Here is a 21,486-nt window from a genome sequence, read left to right as displayed (position 1 = left end):
TTTTTCTTTGATTTGACCTAGTGACCTAGTTTTTGACCCCAGATGACCCATTTTCGACCTCAGCCTAGATTTCATCAAGGCAATCATTCTGACCAGTATTCATGAAGATTAATTGAAAAATACAGCCTCTATCGCATACACAAGGTTTTTCTTTGATTTGACCTAGTGACCTAGTTTTTGACCCGAGATGACCCATTTTCGAACTCGACCTAGATTTCATCAAGGTTATCATTCTGACCAATATTCATGAAGATTAATTGAAAAATACAGCCTCTATCGCATACACAAGGTTTTTCTTTGATTTAACCTAGTGACCTACTTTTTGACCCCAGATGACCCATTTTCGAACTCGGCCTAGATTTCATCAAGGTTATCATTCTGACAAATATTCATGAAGATTAATGGAAAAATACAGCCTCTATCGCATACACAAGGTTTTTCTTTGATTTGACCTAGTGACCTAGTTTTTGACCCAAGATGACCCATTTTCGAACTCGGCCTAGATTTCATCAAGGTAATCATTCTGACCAAATTTCATGAAGATCAGTTGAAAAATACAGCCTCTATCGCATACACAAGCTAAATGTTGACAGACAGACGACAGACGACGGACGCCGAACATCGAGCGATCAGAAAAACTCACAGGTGAGCTAAAAAACTGACTTTCAATGCAGTTTTTAATGAAAAGTAGCATCATTATTTGAGGAACTATCTCTGGTTTACCTTAACAGTGGACCAAGTTAACTGGGCAAAAACAACATTTCACACGACATTCTGAAAGTGTACCAGTATCCGGATAGTATGTTTTGGATACATATTTACAGTGTTTTAGCACTTTTCTGCTAACAAATAAAAATATTGAAAAAAACCCTCATCAGATTAAAATGAATTTTGATAAATATTAATTTACAATATGAGATTATATGACCTGAAACAGAAATTGTTATTATGCTGTAGCATGTTCTTGGTTTTAGTAGCTATTAATTACGTAGTATTTCTATATAAGAAAAGATAGTCAATTGTATCGACGTTTTGGGGCAGGACACTTGTATTTTGAAAAAGGACCCTTCAAAATTTGGACCCAAAGGTCCTGGGACTCTTGGGTTTTCAGGTCTAGTGGAACCCCTGCTACAGCAGGGGGAGACAAGTGATTCAAAATTGGCAATCTGAAAGGGTTTAGAACCTACAGCAGTGGGAGACAAGTGATTCAAAGTTGGCGATCTGAAAGGGTTTAGAACCTACAGCAGGGAGAGACAAGTGATTCAAAGTTGGCGATCTGAAAGGGTTTAGAACCTACAGCAGGGGGAGACAAGTGATTCAAAGTTGACGATCTGAAAGGGTTTAGAACCTACAGCAGGGAGAGACAAGTGATTCAAAGTTGGCAATCTGAAAGGGTTTAGAACCTACAGCAGGGGGAGACAAGTGAAACAAGTGATTCAAAGTTGGCGACCTGAAAGGATTTAGAACCTACAGCAGGGGGAAACAAGTGATTCAAAGTTGGCAACCTGAAAGGGTTTAGAACCTACAGCAGGGAGAGACAAGTGATTCAAAGTTGGCGATCTGAAAGGGTTTAGAACCCACAGCAGGGGGGAGACAAGTGATTCAAAGTTGGCGATCTGAAAGGGTTTAGAACCCACAGCAGGGGGGAGACAAGTGATTCAAAGTTGGCGACCTGAAAGGGTTTAGAACCCACAGCAGGGGGAGACAAGTGATACAAAGTTGGCGATCTGAAAGGGTTTAGAACCCACAGCAGGGGGAGACAAGTGATTCAAAGTTGGCAATCTGAAAGGGTTTAGAACCCACAGCAGGGGGAGACAAGTGATTCAAAGTTAGCGACCTGAAAGGGTTTAGAACCGACAGCAGGGGGAGACAAGTGATTCAAAGTTGGCAACCTGAAAGCATTTAGAACCTACAGCAGGGGGAGACAAGTTGAACCCACAGCAGTGGGGAGACAAGTGATTCAAAGTTAGCGATCTGAAAGGGTTTAGAACCCACAGCAGGGGGGAGACAAGTGATTCAAAGTTGGCGACCTGAAAGGGTTTAGAACCCACAGCAGGGGGAGACAAGTGATTCAAAGTTGGCGACCTGAAAGGGTTTAGAACCCACAGCAGGGGGAGACAAGTGACTCAAAGTTGGCAATCTGAAAGGGTTTAGAACCCACAGCAGGGGGAGACAAGTGATTCAAAGTTAGCGACCTGAAAGGGTTTAGAACCTACAGCAGGGGGAGACAAGTGATTCAAAGTTGGCAACCTCAAAGCATTTAGAACCTACAGCAGGGGGAGACAAGTGATTCAAAGTTGGCAACCTGAAAGGGTATAGAACCTACAGCAGGGGGAGACAAGTGATTCAAAGTTAGCGACCTGAAAGGGTATAGAACCTACAGCAGGGGGAGACAAGTGATTCAAAGTTGGCAACCTGAAAGGGTATAGAACCTACAGCAGGGGGAGACAAGTGATTCAAAGTTAGCGACCTGAAAGGGTATAGAACCTACAGCAGGGGGAGACAAGTGATTCAAAGTTGGCAACCTGAAAGGGTATAGAACCTACAACAGGGGGAGACAAGTGATTCAAAGTTAGCAACCTGAAAGATTTCAAATATTCTTAGTCTCTACTATATTGTACCTTCCACTATGTTCATTTAACTCAATAAAATCGGACTCTTCTTCAAATAATTCCTTCAAGTATTTGAAGAGAGAACAATAAGCAAGATTTAATAACATTAAATGTATACTGTATAGCAGGTGTATAGGATCTGAGCCTAAACTCTAAGAGTCAAGGGTTCAAACACCGACTTGAACGAAAACTGAACATGCACCTAACCTCACTAAACACTGGTCTAAAATCATGACCACAATTTACAGGAGTTTAAAAACTGTGTCTCAAAAACAGTTGTTAACCAAACATGCTAAAACCACTGGTATAAAACTTACCACCGACGTCTAGTCTATTGAGTATGTCAGCAGCTACAACATCTACCTCTAGTTCACATGTACTTAACCGCTCAACACTGTCATCTAGGTATAATTCACTACAACAAAAACAAACCTGTTACAAACAAATCTGAATATATAATTTTACTTATTATATATATTTAAAACTAAATATTAAATTTCAATTATGATATGTAATTTTATTTAGTCATAAATTTAAGGAAAGACTTCAACCATGACATACCTTGATTTTGTTTGTTTGTTTTGGGTTTAACGCCGTTTTTCAACAGTATTTCAGTCATGTAACGGCGGGCAGTTAACCTAACCAGTGTTCCTGGATTCTGTACCAGTACAAACCTGTTCTCCGCAAGTAACTGCCAACTTCCCCACATGAATCAGAGGTGGAGGACTAATGATTTCAGACAGAATGTCGTTTATCAAATAGTCACGGAGAACATACGTCCCGCCCGAGGATCGAACTCGCGACCCCACGATCCATAGACATACCTTGAAATAATGATCTAGAAATCAGCCTTTTTTATACAAAACACGTGTCTTGATAATGTGGCAAAAGTTAAAACATGAATTTACAAGTTTTTTACATCGTTGAATTCCAAGAAAACTTCACTAGAACAACAAAATGCATAAATTTGCATATTTACACGAGTATACTTGTATAAACTATGAACTATTATTTAACTAATTGGCAGTTATACATGACTAACACTGTATGGTAGTAAAGAGGGCTTTATCTCCACATATATATCACAGAGATATTTGATGTTTGTTCATTATTGGACACTGATGCCCCCAACTACTCTCACTGTTTGATCGTATGTTTCTTGTTAGCAATGCAATGCAAGACAAGTTTTTTCATATTACCGTTATTGTTCTTGTTTTTTTTTTTGAAGAGGTTGTGGAAAATATTTCAGTGTTTCCTGCTTCTGTCCACCCAGCAAAAATGTCATGCACAATATTACAATATTACACTTCATGGTGATCACCTGTATGAAGGTCCATCCAAATCCCTTTAAATCTGTTGGAAGCAGTTTGCTCCACAAATTCTTTACAACATATCACATTAGAGACCATAATAAATGAGCCGTGCCATGGGAAAACCAACATAGTGGGTTTGCGACCAGCATGGATCCAGACCAGCCTGTGCATCCGCGCAGTCTGGTCAGGATCCATACTGTTCACTAATGGTTTCTCTAACTGCAGTAGGCTTTAAAAGCGAACAGCATGGATCCTGACCAGACTGCGCGGATGCGCAGGCTGGTCTGGATCCATGCTGGTCGCAAACCCACTATGTTGGTTTTCTCATGGCACGGTTCATATTATGACTCTAATATAGCTCCAAAAACTTTGTTTTCCTGGGTATAATAACATATATTTACCTAGGTATATTTTCACTTTGCCAGACTCGCTGTGAAGGAGTCATGGAACCAGATCGATTCAACAATCCTGTAAATGATATTGGCGTCTTTGGATCTGATCCAAACCCCTCGTCTGAACCTTGGCTGAGTGGCATAACTTCATGGTCAACTGTGAACATGAGTAATATTTATTATGTTACTGAAATTGTTTGAAAATGTATTCAATATGGCAGGAAAGAAAAGGACTAAAACATCTGATAGCAAAAACTGCCTTCAGTATCACAAAAATATGAAATCAGTATCACAAAAATAAGAAATTTGTCTTACAACAAAGTCTTGAAGTTTTTTCTAACATTTGGCCCCTTTTTTTCAAAATAAAATATTTTTAATGTATGTTCAATACCACTTTAATCCTGTAAGAATGATCAAATAACTTTGCACAAATGTTTGCCATTGTGAGACAACATACATCACACAATTTTCAGACATACAAAATCAAAGATGATTCTTACACTGAAACAAACAAAATTTATCCTCAATGTAATTAGATTTTAATCAACATATTTGTGTTTTAATGCCTACATGACCCACTGCTCTGAAACTCATGTCAATTACTTCCTCCCCCTTTTTTTGTTTTCATTTTGTCTTCTCAATTTTTTTCTTAATTTCTAGACACGGTTGTGACAAAAATCAATACATGGCCACATAAACTTGGAAAATTCAAGACAGAAACAAGACTGGTTTTCAGAAATTACGAGAGAACTACTGCAAAAAACTTGTTACCATTTTCTGTGTGTCTCCTGAACTTGACAGCTGCTGCATTAATCATGTTCATTCCATAAAGATTGTAGTCTATAAATAGCTGCAAGATAATAATGGGCAGGATTAGATTTATAAATAGCTCAAAGCCAGGATTAGTCTATAAATAGAGCAGTATAAATAATTAAAGAATGCAAGGTTAATGAGGAAGGCAAATATTTTGTTTTGTCAACTTGCTTTCAGTTAATCTTAGAAAATGGCACATCTTCCAGCTGGAAAAACTAAAAGTATGGTAACTTACCGATATAGTAAATAATATGTGACTCCCGTGGCTGATATCTACCTTTTGTGCTGAGGTGATATGTTACTAATGGGGCAGATGTTTTTTTGTTTTTTTTGGGAGGGGCATGCGGGAGGCTTTTAGTCAAATTAATACAATGCAAGTCATGCATGAGTTACCTGTTTTGTCAGGTTTAATGTCCCATCGACTCAAAGGTCATATGGCAACTTTCCAGCTTTGATGGTAGAGGAAGACCCCAGGTGCCCCTCAGAGCATTATATCATCATGGGGTGGGCACCTGGGTAGAACCACCGACCTTCCGTAAGCAGCTGGATGGCTTCCTAACACGAAAAATTCAATGCCCGAGTGAGGCTCGAACCCACATCGGTGACGAGCTAGTGATTCCAAGTCAGTGACCTTAACCACTCTGCCATGGAGGCCCTAGTAGCCTGTAGTGTGAGGATATGATACTCATGGGGCTGACTGCTACTGAAGCATGAATTACCTGTAGTGTAAGGATATATTACTCATGGGACTGACATGGTTAGCAAGAAGTCACTGACCTGAAATTTACCTGTAAAAAGGACTTTTACATATGGTTTATGAGGCAGACAAGTGTTAAGTGTATCATATAATATGTACAATTTGCAGGGCTGAAATGGTTAGTGAAGAGTAATTTACCTGTAAAGTGTATGGGATATGTGACTCATGGGGCTGAAATGGCTTGTTCAACACAGCTCCACCAAGGAGTAGATCTGCAGCTCTGTAAAAACACAGAATTTCATTATTCACCATATATATCAAGTTTACATCTCATCTTTATCTAAGCTTTAACCTGGCAAACACTGCATACATAAAATTCAAACCTAAACTTTGAACGAAATTTTGATGTTAAACTGCCATGAAAAAGTATTACTGTCATATGAGAGTGATCATTCTTACAGTAAGATTCAAACCTGTCTGTTTTCAATATAACACAACTGATTGTCAAAAGCATTTATTTAAATTCAAATAAACATTTATTTTAATTTTTCGTATGGGTTTCTTTTTATTGTATTATTGTTTTTACTCTCATACGTGTACATATGTTAGTCTTCAATGAATCCATTTTTATATCTTATTTAGCTGGTTTAAATCCTGTATTGTACATTTTGTATTTATGATATTCTAAGTTTGATAATGTTTGTTCAATATTTCTTTACATTTTGTATACTGCATATTATGTAGAGGCCCACATGGTAGATAGAGAAAACTCTAGAAATAGTGTTACTTACTAACTATGCTTAGTTTTGTTCAAAGAGAAGTTACAGAAAATACATGTACAAACTCACTTTCTGATCATACTGGGGTTGTAGAAATATATCTTCAGAAACTGTTGCTCCTTGTCATGGTAGCCATACATTGATCTGAAATTCAATAATTCACAAGATTCAATATCATTTTCACAAGCTTTTCTTTCTGCCTCTCTTATTTCTTTGATTCTTTTTTAATTATAATAAAACAATGAACAGAGTTCTGGAAATCACATGCTTTAAAGACAACACACAGAATCAACATTTATGAATAAGAGCACCACCTTTGGGTGCTGTTATTTGCCTGTTAGTGTTGGACAATATGCAAGAAAATAGTTATGGTTCTTGACCTTCTTACTTGTCTTAACTGATGACCAAACAAATGAGCTATAGTAAATATTCAAGAAAAGTTAAGTGAAACAAAAATCAACCAAAAAATACTGATTTTCTAAGTTAAAAGGCCCATAATTCTGACAAAATGCAAAAGAGAATTATGATGATAAACAAGTGTACAATTTCAAAGCTATAGCTCTTATAGACTTCAAGAGAATTGGACCTAAATAACAAGAGGGCCATGATGGCACTATATCACTCACCTGTTATCATTGCACCTGAGGACAAGAAGGTCCTCAGAAAAAATATCTAAGTCCAAAGGACAGTAACAACAAAGGGAAGAAATTTAACCAAAAAGAAAAAAAAAATTCTTACAAGGTACAGATATGTCAAAGTACTTACTGATATAAATCCATTTTGATTACAATCAGGGGAAGTAATCAGATATAAAATAACTCTGAACCTACGCTTGGATCTGATTTGCCATGGAATCCAAGAATTATTGTTGTTGAAGTTATTTTGGAAGTTTGTATCAAATAAAACCATAAATGAAGTCTCTATATGGCTGCAAAAGCCAAAATAGCCAATTTTGGACCTTTAAGGGGCCATAACTCTGGAACCCACAATGAAATCTGGCCAGTTCAAGAAAGAAACCAAGATCTTGTGGTGATACAAGTTGTGTGCAAGTTTGGTTAAAATCAAATCATAAATGAAGCTGCTATTGTGCAGACAAGGTCAAAATAGCTTATTTTGGCCATTTCAGGGGCCATAACTCTGGAACCCATTATGGGATCTGGCCGGTTCAACTAAGGAATCAAGATCTTATGGTGACACAAGTTTTGTGCAAGTTTGATTAAATTCAAATCATAAATGAAGCTGCTATTGTGCAGACAAGGTCAAAATAGCTAATTCTGGCCCTTTCAGGGGCCATAACTCTGGAACCCATAAAGGAATCTCGCCGATTCAAGAAAGGAACCAAGATCTTATGGTGATACAAGTTGTGTGCAAGTTTGGTTAAAATCAAATCATAAATGAAGCTGCTATTGTGCAGACAAGGTCAAAATAGCTGATTCTGGCCCTTTCAGGGGCCATAACTCTAGAACCCATAATGGGATCTGGCCAGTTCAAGGAAGGAACCAAGATCTTATGGTGGTACAAGTTGTGTGCCAGTTTGGTAAAAAATCAAATCATAAATAAAGCTGCTATTGTGCAGACAACGTCAAAATAGCTAATTTTGGCCCTTTCAGGGGCCATAACTCTGGAACCCGTAATGGGATCTGGCCAGTTCAAGAAAGGAACCAAGATCTTATGGTGATACAAGTTGTGTGCAAGTCTGGTTAAAATAAAATCATAAATGAAACCACTATCGTGCAGACAAGAAATTGTTGAGGGACTGACGCACGCACGCAAGGACTGACGACGGACGAAGGGTGATCACAAAAGCTCACTATGTGACAGGTGAGCTAAAAAAGAAATTCAAATTTTCTAAGTAAATTAAGGGCCAAAATTCGGACATAATAAATATCAGATTCATGGCTCTTGGCCACATACTCATCTAATGATGATAAACAAGTCTGCAAAGTTTCAAAACTAGTGTTCCTATAGTATATTCAAGTAAACTGGACCTAAACAAAAGTTTTAACTAAGAAATTCAAATTTTTTTAAGTACACGAAGGGCCTTAATTCTGACAAAATGCTTATCAAAGTTATGGTTTTCCGCCTACGTAGTCATCTAATGATGATAAACAAGTATGCAAAGTTTCAAAGCTATAGCTGTTATAGTTTATGAGAAAAGGTAGACCTTTTTAAAAATTTAAAGCAACAACAACGATCAAATGACGACAATACCTCATAGATTTTTTTTTTCAAAAATCAGACAAGTTAATGAGGGTTCTGGAAAGCACACACTTTCAAGATCAAGACAATGCACAGAAGCAGACATTAATGAAAAAAGTAACTACAAAAGGCTGTCAAGACATTCTGCTAAAATTTCAGGGAAAACGACACCAGTAAAATATTCAGTAAAATACTGCTGTTACAGAAGAGGAAATAAAAGATTAATAACACTGTTCTCAACTAGAAATTATGACTAAAATAACTTCAATTGTGAAATAAAAAAAAATTTCAGGGTGGGATGGTCTCTTGTTGAAACAACAGAATTTATCAGCTACAGTTACAGATATTTTTCAAAGCATTGTACGGTTATAATTCAAGTTACCAGTGAGGCATCTTTCAACTACTGCAGCAACACTGATATTGCTACTTGTAAGAATTATTTCAATACTGTGAATATCACACAAATTACCTTGAATATCACACATTTTCCTGTTAATACCGCACATTTTACTATGGATATCGCACATATTTACGGTGGTATGTTTAGGACATGCATTTTTTTCAAAGATTAAATTATTCTGAGCACATAACATCTAAGCTCGTGCGCACAACATCTGATCTCGTGCGCTAGACATCTTATCTCGAGCGTTCCACATCTTATCTTGTGCGCACAACATCTTATCTCAAGCGTTCAACATCTTATCTTGTGAGCACGACATCTGATCACAAGCGCTCGACTTATATCTTGTGCGTATAGTGCATATCACACACATTTACTATGACCATCACATATTTTACTATGAATTAAGCACATTTTACAATGAATACTGCACAATTTAGTATATCACACATTTTACTCTCACTAGAGCAACAGATGGAATGGGTCATAGCATTTGTCCATAAAGTCAAATTATTAAACACCTTGAACTGTAAAGAACAGTGATTGAAAAAAAAATATGCAGGAAAATGTTTTTTGTGTAGTCTATTCGAGACGTAGGATCATGTAACTTTCAACATTGATGCATACTATTGACATACTATCAATTGCAGTTCATAGTTTTATCAATATATTACTGCCCAGTTTCCAAGTACTGATACATTACACATAATGAGCCACGCCATGAGAAAACAAACTTAGTGGCTTTGCGACCAGCATAGATCCAGACCAGCCTGCGCATCCGCGCAGTCTGGTCAGGATCCATGCTGTTTGCTAACGGTTTCTCTAATTCCAATTGGTACTGATAGCGAACAGCATGGATCCTGACCAGACTGCGCAAATGCGCAGGCTGGTCTGGATCTATGCTGGTCCCACACCCACTATGTTGGTTTTCTCATGGCACGGCTCATATAGAAATATACTTTCATCCAGCTTTATGTTCATCGGGGTTACAGAAAACATGTCTTCTCATAGTATTTAAAACTACCGTATCAAGCGTATCACTTCTACATCTACTCTGCTAAAAAATTCATGTCAGTAATAGCTACTACAGAAAACGGAAATATCATTATGCAATTCTGAAGACAACGAAACTTGATTGTTCTTTCATCTTATATTTTAGGAAAATGTAGGCCAGACTAAGTGCAAAATCTTATGACTGAAAATTGATCTACTGGTACTTGTTTATAATATTGCTAAACCTCCTACAGTTTCAATTCCTATATCCGTTCAAATATCCCTAACATGTGACATCATTAATTTTAGACATATCAGGGGATTTTTTACCCACCGTAATACCTGTATATATAATAATTTCTGTCATTAAAAACTAATATGATACAAGTTTATAGTATTTTTGTTAAAGGGACTCGACTCTAGATTTTGGCTAAAAATGGTCTTTCTATAAATAAAAATGAAGTTTGACCACATTATGAACATTAAAACATGAGCTACTTAAAACAAGAGCTGTCTCCATAGGATGACACATGCCCCCGATGGCACTTTGAATGAATAGTTATGGCCGATGTTAGAGTTTAGGACCTTTGACCTACGGAGCTGGGTCTTGCGCGCAACATGTCGTCTTACTGTGTCACATATTCATGCGTAGTTATTTTAAAATCCATGCATGAATGACAATGATATGAACCGGACACGCCCATCAATGCACTATCATGAAAAATGACCTTTAATGTCTAAGTGTGACCTTGACCTTTGAGCTACGGACCTGGGTCTTGCGCGCGACACGTCGTCTTACTGTGGTACACATTCATGCCAAGTTATTTGAAAATCCATGCATCGATGACAAAGATATGGACCGGACACGCCCATCAATGCACTATCCTTTAACGTCTAAGTGTGACCTTGACCTTAGAGCTACGGACCTTGCTCTTGCGCGCAACACGTCGTCTTACTGTGGTACACATTCATGCCAAGTTATTTGAAAATCCATCCATCGATGACAAAGATATGGACCGGACACGCCCATCAATGCACTATCCTTTAATGTCTAAGTGTGACCTCGACCTTTGACTATGGGTCTGGGTCTTGCGCGTGACACGTCGTCTTACTGTGGTAGACATTCATGCCAAGTTATTTGAAAATCCATCCATCGATGACAAAGATATGGACCGGACACGAAAATTGCAGACAGACTGACAGTTCAAAAACTATATGCCTCCCTTCGGGGGCATAAAAAAAAAAAAAAAAAAAAGGATGTCTGAGTTGAGAATCTAACTCAGCTTGCCTCGGCAATAATTACTTTAATAACATATTGACCAATGCACCATGGAGGAATTCATATGTAAGGCATTTTATATATTTAAAGCTTTGTAGGCAGTTTAACTTCAGTACCCCATGACAAACACTTTTCAATTCTGGAAAATTGTTACTCAGAAAAATGAGTAAAAACAACTTATTCTCACGTGTTTCTATAGATAACAAATAACCTGTCTGTACCTAACTTTTGAAGCTTCTATAGAAATATAGCAAAAATTTCCTGATATCTTAAAAATTTTTATTTTCGTTGTTGTCATACAGTCTGGAGTAATATAAATACAAAAACAAAACCTTTCATAAGAATCACCTATGCTGTCAATATTTTTTTTTTTTTTTGCAAAAAATACATACTTTCCATTGACCAGCACTACTTTATACACATGCTGTATGTTAGCTTGTCCATGTCCCTGGGCAACATTGATCGCTTTGTCGAGACTTGTCGCAAACTGCCGCAAATACCGATCCCATGGCACAGTTCCATCGTAAGGAACATACAGGTACGGGAAAACTCCATGGACATGCATACATGTCTTCTGACCTGTAATAGGAAAAAAAGAATACTATTTAGACAATCATGCTAGGGAAATATGTAACAAAATCATTAAGTACATAGGGGACTAATTTTTGCAGATTTCATGATTGTGTCAAATGACGCAATTAAATCCAAAAGTACAATGCACATTCCAATATATCTTCTCTTTAAACTTGGCAATCCACAAACTTTTGCTCCAGCAAAAATTGCAATTTTGACCGAAGCTCTGGAAGTTCATGCAACAGAAACTGAATGATTTCACGTTAAAACTGAATAATTTCACAGTATATTTTGAACGGCAATGGGCAATTCAGCTAAATAACTGCAATCAGTTTCTACCAGTTCCTCAAGTCCTGACTCGCCTGGGCTCCTGTATGCTCACATTTCTATTAACAAAGCCAAGTATTTCACATGGAGTAGTGATAATAAAGGCTAATTGCTCCTACGGGAGTAAAAAATATTGATTGCAGAGACACAATGCCAAAGTTCTCACAAAAACTGACAACAATTTTCATAGGGAGCTCTTCAGAGAAAGCTGTGTGAATACCTCGGGGACTGGAACTATTTATCTACGGGTAACCAAGGATGGAGTTTGAAACAAATCAAAACATCACAATTGACTGTTCTCGGCATTCAGCTTGCCTGACCTGGGTAAGAATACCACTTGTATACTCCAATAATAATCACCAATACCCTATGCTCTGCATGAAGGAAATTTTGTGGATTAATATATCGTGCACCAAAATTATGACATTTACAGAACTTTGGGTGTGCAGTAATTTCAAATCCCTACTGACCTTGGCGATAAAGTTATCTTAGACACTACAGGGGTCGCAGTAACTATTGCATCTTTAACAAGAGCACCGCCGTGCGGGTGCTGACGCTCATCTGATTTTTTTTGTATAATAGAACTATTGTACTACCCATGATTTTCTAAGTATAAAAAGGGCCATCATTCTTGCAAAAAGCAGGATAGAGTTATGTTTCTTGATGTACAGTGTCCACTTATGATGGTGAAAAACTGTTGCAAGTTTTAAAGCAATAGCTTTGATAGTTTATGAGAAAAGTATACTCAAACATAATACTCAACCAAGAAAATGATTTTCTAAGTCCAAAAGGGGCAATAATTATTGCAAAAAGCAGGATGGAGTTATGTTTCTTGCTGTACAGGGTCAGCTTATGATGGTGAACAAGTGTTGCAAGTTTTAAAGCAATAGCTTTGATAGTTTAGGATTAAAGCTGACCTAAACATAAAACTTAACCAAGAAAACTGATTTTCTAAGTCCAAAAGGGGCAATAATTCTTGCAAAAAGCAAGATGGAGTTATGTTTCTTGATGTACAGGGTCTGCTTATGATGGTAAACAAGTATTCCAAGTTTCAAAGCAATGGCTTTGATAGTTTAGGAGAAAAGTTGACCTAAACATAAAACTTAACCAAGAAATCTGATATTTTCTAAGTACAAAAGGGGCCATAAATCTTGCAAAAAGCAAGATGGAGTTATGTTTCTTGCTATACAGGGTCAGCTTATGATGGTGAACAAGTATTCCAAGTTTCAAAGCAATAGCTTTGATAGTTTAGGAGAAAAGCTGACCTAAACATAAAACTTAACCAGGACGCCGATGCCCGCTCAAGTGATGACAATAACTCATCATTTTTTTTCAAAAAATCAGATGAGCTAAAAATAGCCTGGAAAAGAGATGCCTTGTAGACAAAGAATAATAAATCTTAAAAGTGCTGCCACAAAAAAATCTGTTGTCAGGAATGTTCATCCAATTGACTTTTCTAATTATAGCTTCATCATACTCCCACACAGGTTTTCAAGTTTTACTCTTGGTGCACTCAAACTCATTTCTCAATACCAATAGCTCCAAAGAGTAAAAATCAATACATGCCTGTCTGATTAAAAAAAATCATCTGCTACATACAGAACTATTTGAATACTTCAATTATTCTATTCAAAACATGATTTCCAAAAAAAACTGGACAGTAGACATCTTTATATGTCTTAGAACTCCCATGATTTTTTTACTGTAAACAGAAAGCAGACGCAAGCGATCATAGTTTTTATGTCAGAATTGCACAAATTTTTGGCACCAGATAATGCAAGCCTGAGTTCTCCTCATCTCGCTGGGTTTCTGGCAGTAATTGGGGAAAATACAGCAAAAAGCTATGCTGCTCATTCATTACTAAGTCACGAAAGATTTTAAACCTTTAGGCTATGTAGTTCTTTTTTTTTTTTTTTCCCAGTTGTCAATATGTAAACACTTGCAGCCTCGCTCCTTATGAAACATAGCAGGTAGTATAACCCTTACCATGCTAAATTTCTATAATGAACTTGTCCATATTTCGATTTGGACAGTACCATTAACTGTTAAAAGGGGTGCTTACCAAAAAGATACTGGCTGAATAGCGAACAGTGCAGATCATGATCAGACTGCACGGATGTGCAGGCTGATCATGATCTACACTGGTCGCAAAGGCAGAATTAATCATGTCCAGCATGGTAAGGGACAATGTACTGATTTCATGATTTTTTTTTTCAACAATATAAAATAGTCAATTCCAAGAAAAAAATGGTTACTATAGCAACAACAATCATTATCCAAAGGGACTGAGTATTAGCAATGAAAGTTGGATGCACAATGGAGGTGATCTGAAAACTGCTAAGATTGCATCTACAAGTACACAAATTACTATAGGTGAAAATTTGATGATTTTAACACATAATTTGATCTTCGAATACAGCAGCATTCTGAAACTAGTATTTATAGAAATAGATCTTATTTATATACATTCACAGAGACTAGTTAAAATGTCTCATTTGCATTTTTGGGGATAAAAAAGTTCTTGCAAGACTTTGTATACAGTATATACTGTGAATCTTGTTTGGTTATTACTTTTTATTGGGAAAATTTAAATGCCTTAGGCTTTTTCCAATCAGAAAAAGGTGATATTTTAGTATGAAAAATAGATAATGGATTATGCAGACCTTACACTGGGAACATAATGTCATGTGAGTGCAAAAAAGCCGTTAAGTGAAACACACCTTTTTTGCACTGAGTTGGCAAATTATGCTATAGATTTAATTTGATTTTTGACAATTAATTAACCCTTAGCCTGCTAAATTTCTAAAATTGACTGGTCCATCATTCAATTTGGGCAATACCATTTATTATTCCAAGGGGTGTTCACTGAAAATTTACTGACTGAATAGCGAACAGAGCAGACTATGATCAGCCTGCATGGATGTGCAGGTTGATCTTGGTCTGCACTGGTTGCAAAGGCAGAATCACTTGCCACCAGCAGGCTAAAGGTTTAACAAAACTGCATTTCTTAATATGAAAAACAGATTTTCCTGATTAATGGGAGATAACTTTTAAGTCTTTTGAAAAAGTATAAAATCAAGCCCAATTTCATGTTACTATTAACAGATCATATTTAGCTACATCTGTGGTAAAAATAACAAAATAACTAAATTCAGTCTGACTGGTAATTTTGTTACCACATCAGAAAAGTGCCTATAGTATGTGATGATAGGACACAGAAGTGTGTTTTGTGACTAATGGCACACTGACAATGATACATTCCACCTGAACCATAAGTGTGACCTTGACCTTTATAAAAGTTTAAAGCTAGAGGACTCCGTCTTGAAAAAAAAAACACATGTTTTCTTATTATACCGAATGTTTATACAAAAATATTTGAACATCCAATAAGGTGTCATCCAAATAATATGCAAAAAAAAAATTAATAAAACATCTGAAGTGTGTTTATGACCATGTTTGGGTATGCTGAGATATTTGAATATCTTTCTATGAAAATGCATAATTATAACCTAACTGTACTTGTAAGTCAGACAACTTAAAAACTTACCAACCAGTCTGGAAAAGGCAAAAAAAAAAAAAGATACAACTATTATTACTTCCTGATTGCTTTAAAACCCATGAAAAGATACAGTCTAGGTATTTCAAGTTACTGTAACATGAAAGTATAAAATAGCTAAAAACTAATGTAGTACACTTCGTAATGGATGGAAATGACAATTGTGGTTATGTCTTATACATCATCCATAACAGCCTGCACATCCATGCAGTCTGATCAAGATCTGCACTGTTCGCCATTCAGTCAGTACCTTTTGGTAAACACCTCTTTTAACAGTTAATGGCACAGTCCAAACTGAAAGATGGACAAGCTCATTATAGAAATTTAGCAGGATAGGGGTTAATTTTGATCAAACAGATTAAAATCTGACCAAAGGTCAGGTGAGCTAATACGGAGTGGGGTGGGGGGGTTACCAAGATTATCACCTGTTGGCTTAAACAACTTCTAGCAATCTATCAGGAACAAAGTGGAACCTACTGACATGAGTAGAACAAAATGCACACTCTTCTTTAACAAAGGGGACCAAAATAGACCTAAAGAAATGCTCCCTTGTTTTCAAAGTTCATGTGGTATAGGGCATAACTAATTTAGACAAAATAAATCAAAATTCTGTCATTCTGTCAGACAGCATCAACAGAAAGGTATGATTCATTTACAAGCAAGCAATTTACACCTCAGATGGTATCTTTTCCTCATCTAAAAAAAAAAAATAAAAAAAAAAATATTTTCATAAAATATGCATTAACCTTTCTTAAGTTATAGATAATTGTTAACCTGTACAAAAAGCTATAAATTAAATCTTTTTTAAGCTAATATAATTCTACATATTTCATGAACCAGATGTGATGGCATGATGTCATTTATCTAGAAAACGTAGAATTAAGCCTGGTAATATTAATTGTCTTAAATATGCAGAATCACTTTAAATGCAGTTAATACACAGAAAACATGTTCAGAGAATAAATCTTGTTACTGTCCCATTGTTCAGGTAAATATGCACATATGGATAAAATGTTCTTTTTTATCTATGGGCTTAACTCCAGATTTGAAGATATAATAAAACAAGAGGGCAACGACTGCTCTTATCACTTGCCAAAGTTTAATAGCTCATACAGGTGTAATAAATTCAAGGACAAGGTCCAAATTATACTACACCATACTTAATGAATTAACATATCAACCTTGGTGTACTTATTATATTATATGTGTTGTAATATAGGAGTAGCAGGCAAGAGTGTTGTAATATAGGAGTAGCAGACAAGAGTGTTGTAATATAGGAGTAGCAGGCAAGAGTGTTGTTATATAGGAGCAGCAGGCAAGAGTGTTGTTATATAGGAGTAGCAGGCAAGAGTGTTGTCATATAGAAGCAGCAGACAAGAGTGTTGTAATATAGGAGCAGCAGGCAAGAGTGTTGTCATATAGGAGCAGCAGGCAAGAGTGTTGTTATAGGAGCAGCAGGCAAGAGTGTTGTTATATAGGAGCAGCAGGCAAGAGTGTTGTAATATAGCAGTAGCAGACAAGAGTGTTGTAATATAGGGGTAGCAGGCAAGAGTGTTGTTATATAGGAACAGCAGGCAAGAGTGTTGTAATATAGGAGCAGCAGCCAAGAGTGTTGTTATATAGGGTTAGCAGGCAAGAGTGTTGTTATATAGGAACAGCAGGCAAGAGTGTTGTAATATAGGAGCAGCAGACAAGAGTGACGTTATATAGGAGCAGCAGGCAAGAGTGTTGTAATATAGGAGTAGCAGGCAAGAGTGTTGTAATATAGGAGTAGCAGGCAAGAGTGTTGTCATATAGTAGTAGCAGGCAAGAGTGTTGTTATATAGGAGCAGCAGGCAAGAGTGTTGTAATATAGGAGTAGCAGGCAAGAGTGTTGTAATATAGGAGTAGCAGGCAAGAGTGTTGTCATATAGCAGTAGCAGACAAGAGTGTTGTTATATAGGGGTAGCAGGCAAGAGTGTTGTTATATAGGAACAGCAGGCAAGAGTGTTGTAATATAGGAGCAGCAGACAAGAGTGATGTTATATAGGAGCAGCAGGCAAGAGTGTTGTTATATAGGAGCAGCAGGCAAGAGTGTTGTTATATAGGAGCAGCAGGCAAGAGTGTTGTTATATAGGAGCAGCAGACAAGAGTGATGTTATATAGGAGCAGCAGGCAAGAGTGATGTTATATAGGAGCAGCAGGCAAGAGTGATGTTATATAGGAGCAGCAGGCAAGGGTGATGTTATATAGGAGCAGCAGGCAAGAGTGTTGTTATATAGGAGCAGCAGGCAAGAGTGTTGTTATATAGGAGCAGCAGGCAAGAGTGTTGTTATATAGGAGCAGCAGGCAAGAGTGTTGTTATACAGGAGCAGCAGGCAAGAGTGTTGTTATATAGGAATAGCAGGCAAGACTTTTGTAATATAGGAGTAGCAAACAAGAGTGTTGTAATAAAGGAGTAGCAGACTAGAGTGTTTAATAAGAGTAGCAGGCAAGGGTGTTGTAATATAGGAGTAGCAGGCAAGAGTGTTGTAATATAGGAGAAGTGGGCAAGAGTGCTGAAATAAAGGAGTAGCAAAGAGTGCTGTAATATAGGAGTAGCAGGCAAGAGTGTTGTCATATAGGAGTAGCAGGCAAGAGTGTTGTAATATAGGAGTAGCAGGCAAGAGTGTTGTAATAAAGGAGCAGCAAAGAGTGCTGTAATATAGGAGTAGCAGGCAGGAGTGTTGTAATAAAGGAGTAGACAGTAAGAGTGTTGTAATATAGGAGTAGCAGGCAAGAGTGTTGTAATAAAGGAGTAGACAGTAAGAGTGTTGTAATATAGGAGTAGCAGGCAAGAGTGTTGTAATAAAGGAGTAGACAGTAAGAGTGTTGTAATATAGGAATAGCAGGCAAGAGTGTTGTAATATAAAGTAGCAGACAAGAGTGTTGTAATATAAAGTAGCAGACAAGAGTGTTGTAATATAAAGTAGCAGGCAAGAGTGTTGTAATAAAGGAGTAGACAGTAAGAGTGTTGTAATATAGGAGTAGCAGGCAAGAGTGTTGTAATAAAGGAGTAGACAGTAAGAGTGTTGTAATATAGGAATAGCAGGCAAGAGTGTTGTAATATAAAGTAGCAGACAAGAGTGTTGTAATATAAAGTAGCAGGCAAGAGTGTTGTAATATAAAGTAGCAGACAAGAGTGTTGTAATATAGGAGTAGCAGGCAAGAGTGTTGTTATGTAAAGTAGCAGACAAGAGTGTTGTAATAAAGGAGTATCAGACAAGAGTGCTGTAATATAGGAGTAGATAGCAAGAGTTATCTGGCATGTAAATATTGCTAAATCATTAGCTCATAGCAAACAGTCTAAACTTACAAAAAGTCTGACTTATTTCCTATGTTACTTAAATGCAGTAAACAGTTTTTTTATAACAAGTGTTTTACTATATTCAATGCTGCCTGAAATTCATCAAAACACTTTTTATTAATGTTAACATTTACTTTCATGTGAAAGTTCATCTTGGAAAATGTCCTTTATAAGGTATTTGGGTTGTGAAAAATGGAAATATAAACCTCCGCATTTATTTTGTTCTACTTCATCAACAGCTGTAGTAGATAAAAGTATGTTTTGGACATAGTACAAGATGTAATCATTTTTGTCAAAAAACAGTAGGGGTGTAACAATACATCGAACTATCGATGCATTGCGATACTAAGTGTCCCGATAGCATGCATCGATAGAAAAGTCACGATCCAATAACAATCGCCGATAGTTCCTTCAACAATCGATAGTTTCGATAGTTTTGAAATTTTAGTAAATACAGAAATAATTTATAATTTATAAACCAAGAAACAGAGCCAGCTTTCATTTGCGCCTCGGAAAATGTTTACGTCTCCATTACAATAATTACCCTCACGGAATTTAACTACCATAAAGGACTGAGAAGTCTGGAGATAATTAATAAATTTAGTTTCTGAAAAAAATACATCCAAAACCTTCTTCACTGTTCGTATTCGTTTGGCAATACTTAGGCGTCTCGCATTTTTGGTGACCCAAATTCGGTTGGAATACTTCCGCTTTGGTTCAAAATAATAAACCCAGGTTCATCACCAGTAACTATATTATCAAAAACCTTTTTGCTGTATTTTGGGTATATGTTCAGAAGTTTTTTTTGCCATTGTTACACGGGTCCTCTTTTGTTCATCCGTTAATAAATTGTGTATCCATCTTGCATTTATTTTTCTAAGTTTTAGGTGTTTCTTCAAAATTCCATGAACTCGTGCTAACGACAAGTTTGTCATTCTAGCCAATTGCCTTACGGTGAATCGGGCATCCTTTTTTAGCAAATTGAGGATTTTTTCGATGTTACCTTTCGACGTAGTTGTTGCAGGACGATCTGTGCGAGCAGCATCTTTGAGTTGCTGCTGTCCGGTCCTAAATTTAGCTACCCACCTACAAATAGTCCTGTGAGACATTTGCCCCTCCCCATAAATGTTTCACACCTCACGGTGAATATTTACAAGCTTCATGCCGAGTTGCAACCTACCTTTTATGTAGGCCCTAACTTCAAGCACATTTTCAGCTCTTTTCCCAGTCATTTTGTGTAAAAGTGTAATGAATACGCTATAAAGCAATGTATATTGTACCAAGGTCAGTGAAAGTGTGAGCGAGATATTTACCTATGTTACGATTCAGTAATCATTCTATCGGCACGAGGTGGTTTTGTGTACACATGACACGATTTCCGCGAAATAAAACACAAATGATATTATTTTTGGAACACCTCTCGTATGTTACATAATACAAAAACTTGTTACGATTTCCATTACTGGATTTATAGTGAACTCGGAGGAAACTTACGGTGTTTGTATTTTTTTGGGGGACTTTATCGTTTTTCATTATTATTTCTGTTAAGTAAATGATCCTGTTTCACGAAGCACTGAAAGATACCTCACGAAAAATATACATAGAAAGCCCATTTGTGTAATATTATTTGAATATCTACCCATTCACAAATAAGTTCTAGACTGGACAAAAAATGATCTAACATCTTTGACCTAACAGCTTTGACATAATATATGTGGCCGTATACCACTGACATGTTAATAAGATCTTTCCCTTTAATTTTCACACAATGTCATATACACAATGCAGGCAGATCAGAACAGGGATAACACTAGTGAGTATTTGTTGGGGCATAAACGAGATTTCTTTTGAAAAAGCTTATCTGTCTCCAAACCATTGCATTTCAACAGAACAAAAGAGTATGTATTGGAGTAGCATTCTGCATACCACCTCATTATGGCAAACAGTTGTGCAAAATATCTGAATTCTACATTACAAGAAAGAGCCATTGTCAGTTGGCTCACAGATTATAATAGAGTGCATTCTCCTACACCCTATGCCCTCCCACATACACTTCTGAACATGCCTGTACATGGTAACAATCATACATAACTCAATGTACAATACTGTACTGCAGATAATAACAAAGCAGTAGCTAATATGTTTCAAATCGTAACTCAAATCTATGACAATTACTACAAAATAAACTTCTCTGATGTTATCACACTCCAGCAATATTCTTTTAAACA

General features: G+C 36.8%; 1 protein-coding gene across 2 annotated transcripts in view; it reads right to left on the bottom strand.

The window, feature by feature from the left end:
- LOC123552830 (uncharacterized) overlaps positions 1-21,486 on the bottom strand; it is a 98,483-nt gene that overhangs the window by 59,484 nt on the left and 17,513 nt on the right. For both annotated transcript variants that reach the window (XR_008370572.1, XM_053541011.1), the window contains exons 3-8: positions 11,870-12,056; positions 6,676-6,750; positions 6,026-6,107; positions 5,089-5,167; positions 4,327-4,474; positions 2,930-3,027 (exon numbers count right to left, since the gene is read on the bottom strand). Coding sequence is in view for 1 of the 2 variants with exons in the window: in XM_053541011.1 (XP_053396986.1) it covers positions 2,930-3,027; positions 4,327-4,474; positions 5,089-5,167; positions 6,026-6,107; positions 6,676-6,750; positions 11,870-12,056 (669 nt within the window). In the remaining variant the exon portion in view is untranslated. The remainder of the gene's footprint in view (positions 1-2,929; positions 3,028-4,326; positions 4,475-5,088; positions 5,168-6,025; positions 6,108-6,675; positions 6,751-11,869; positions 12,057-21,486) is intronic.

Source organism: Mercenaria mercenaria, chromosome 4 (assembly GCF_021730395.1).
Source record: "Mercenaria mercenaria strain notata chromosome 4, MADL_Memer_1, whole genome shotgun sequence".
NCBI lineage: Eukaryota > Metazoa > Mollusca > Bivalvia > Venerida > Veneridae > Mercenaria > Mercenaria mercenaria.
The sequence above is the reverse complement of the archived record's forward strand: the minus strand, read 5'-3'. Positions and strand labels throughout refer to the sequence as shown.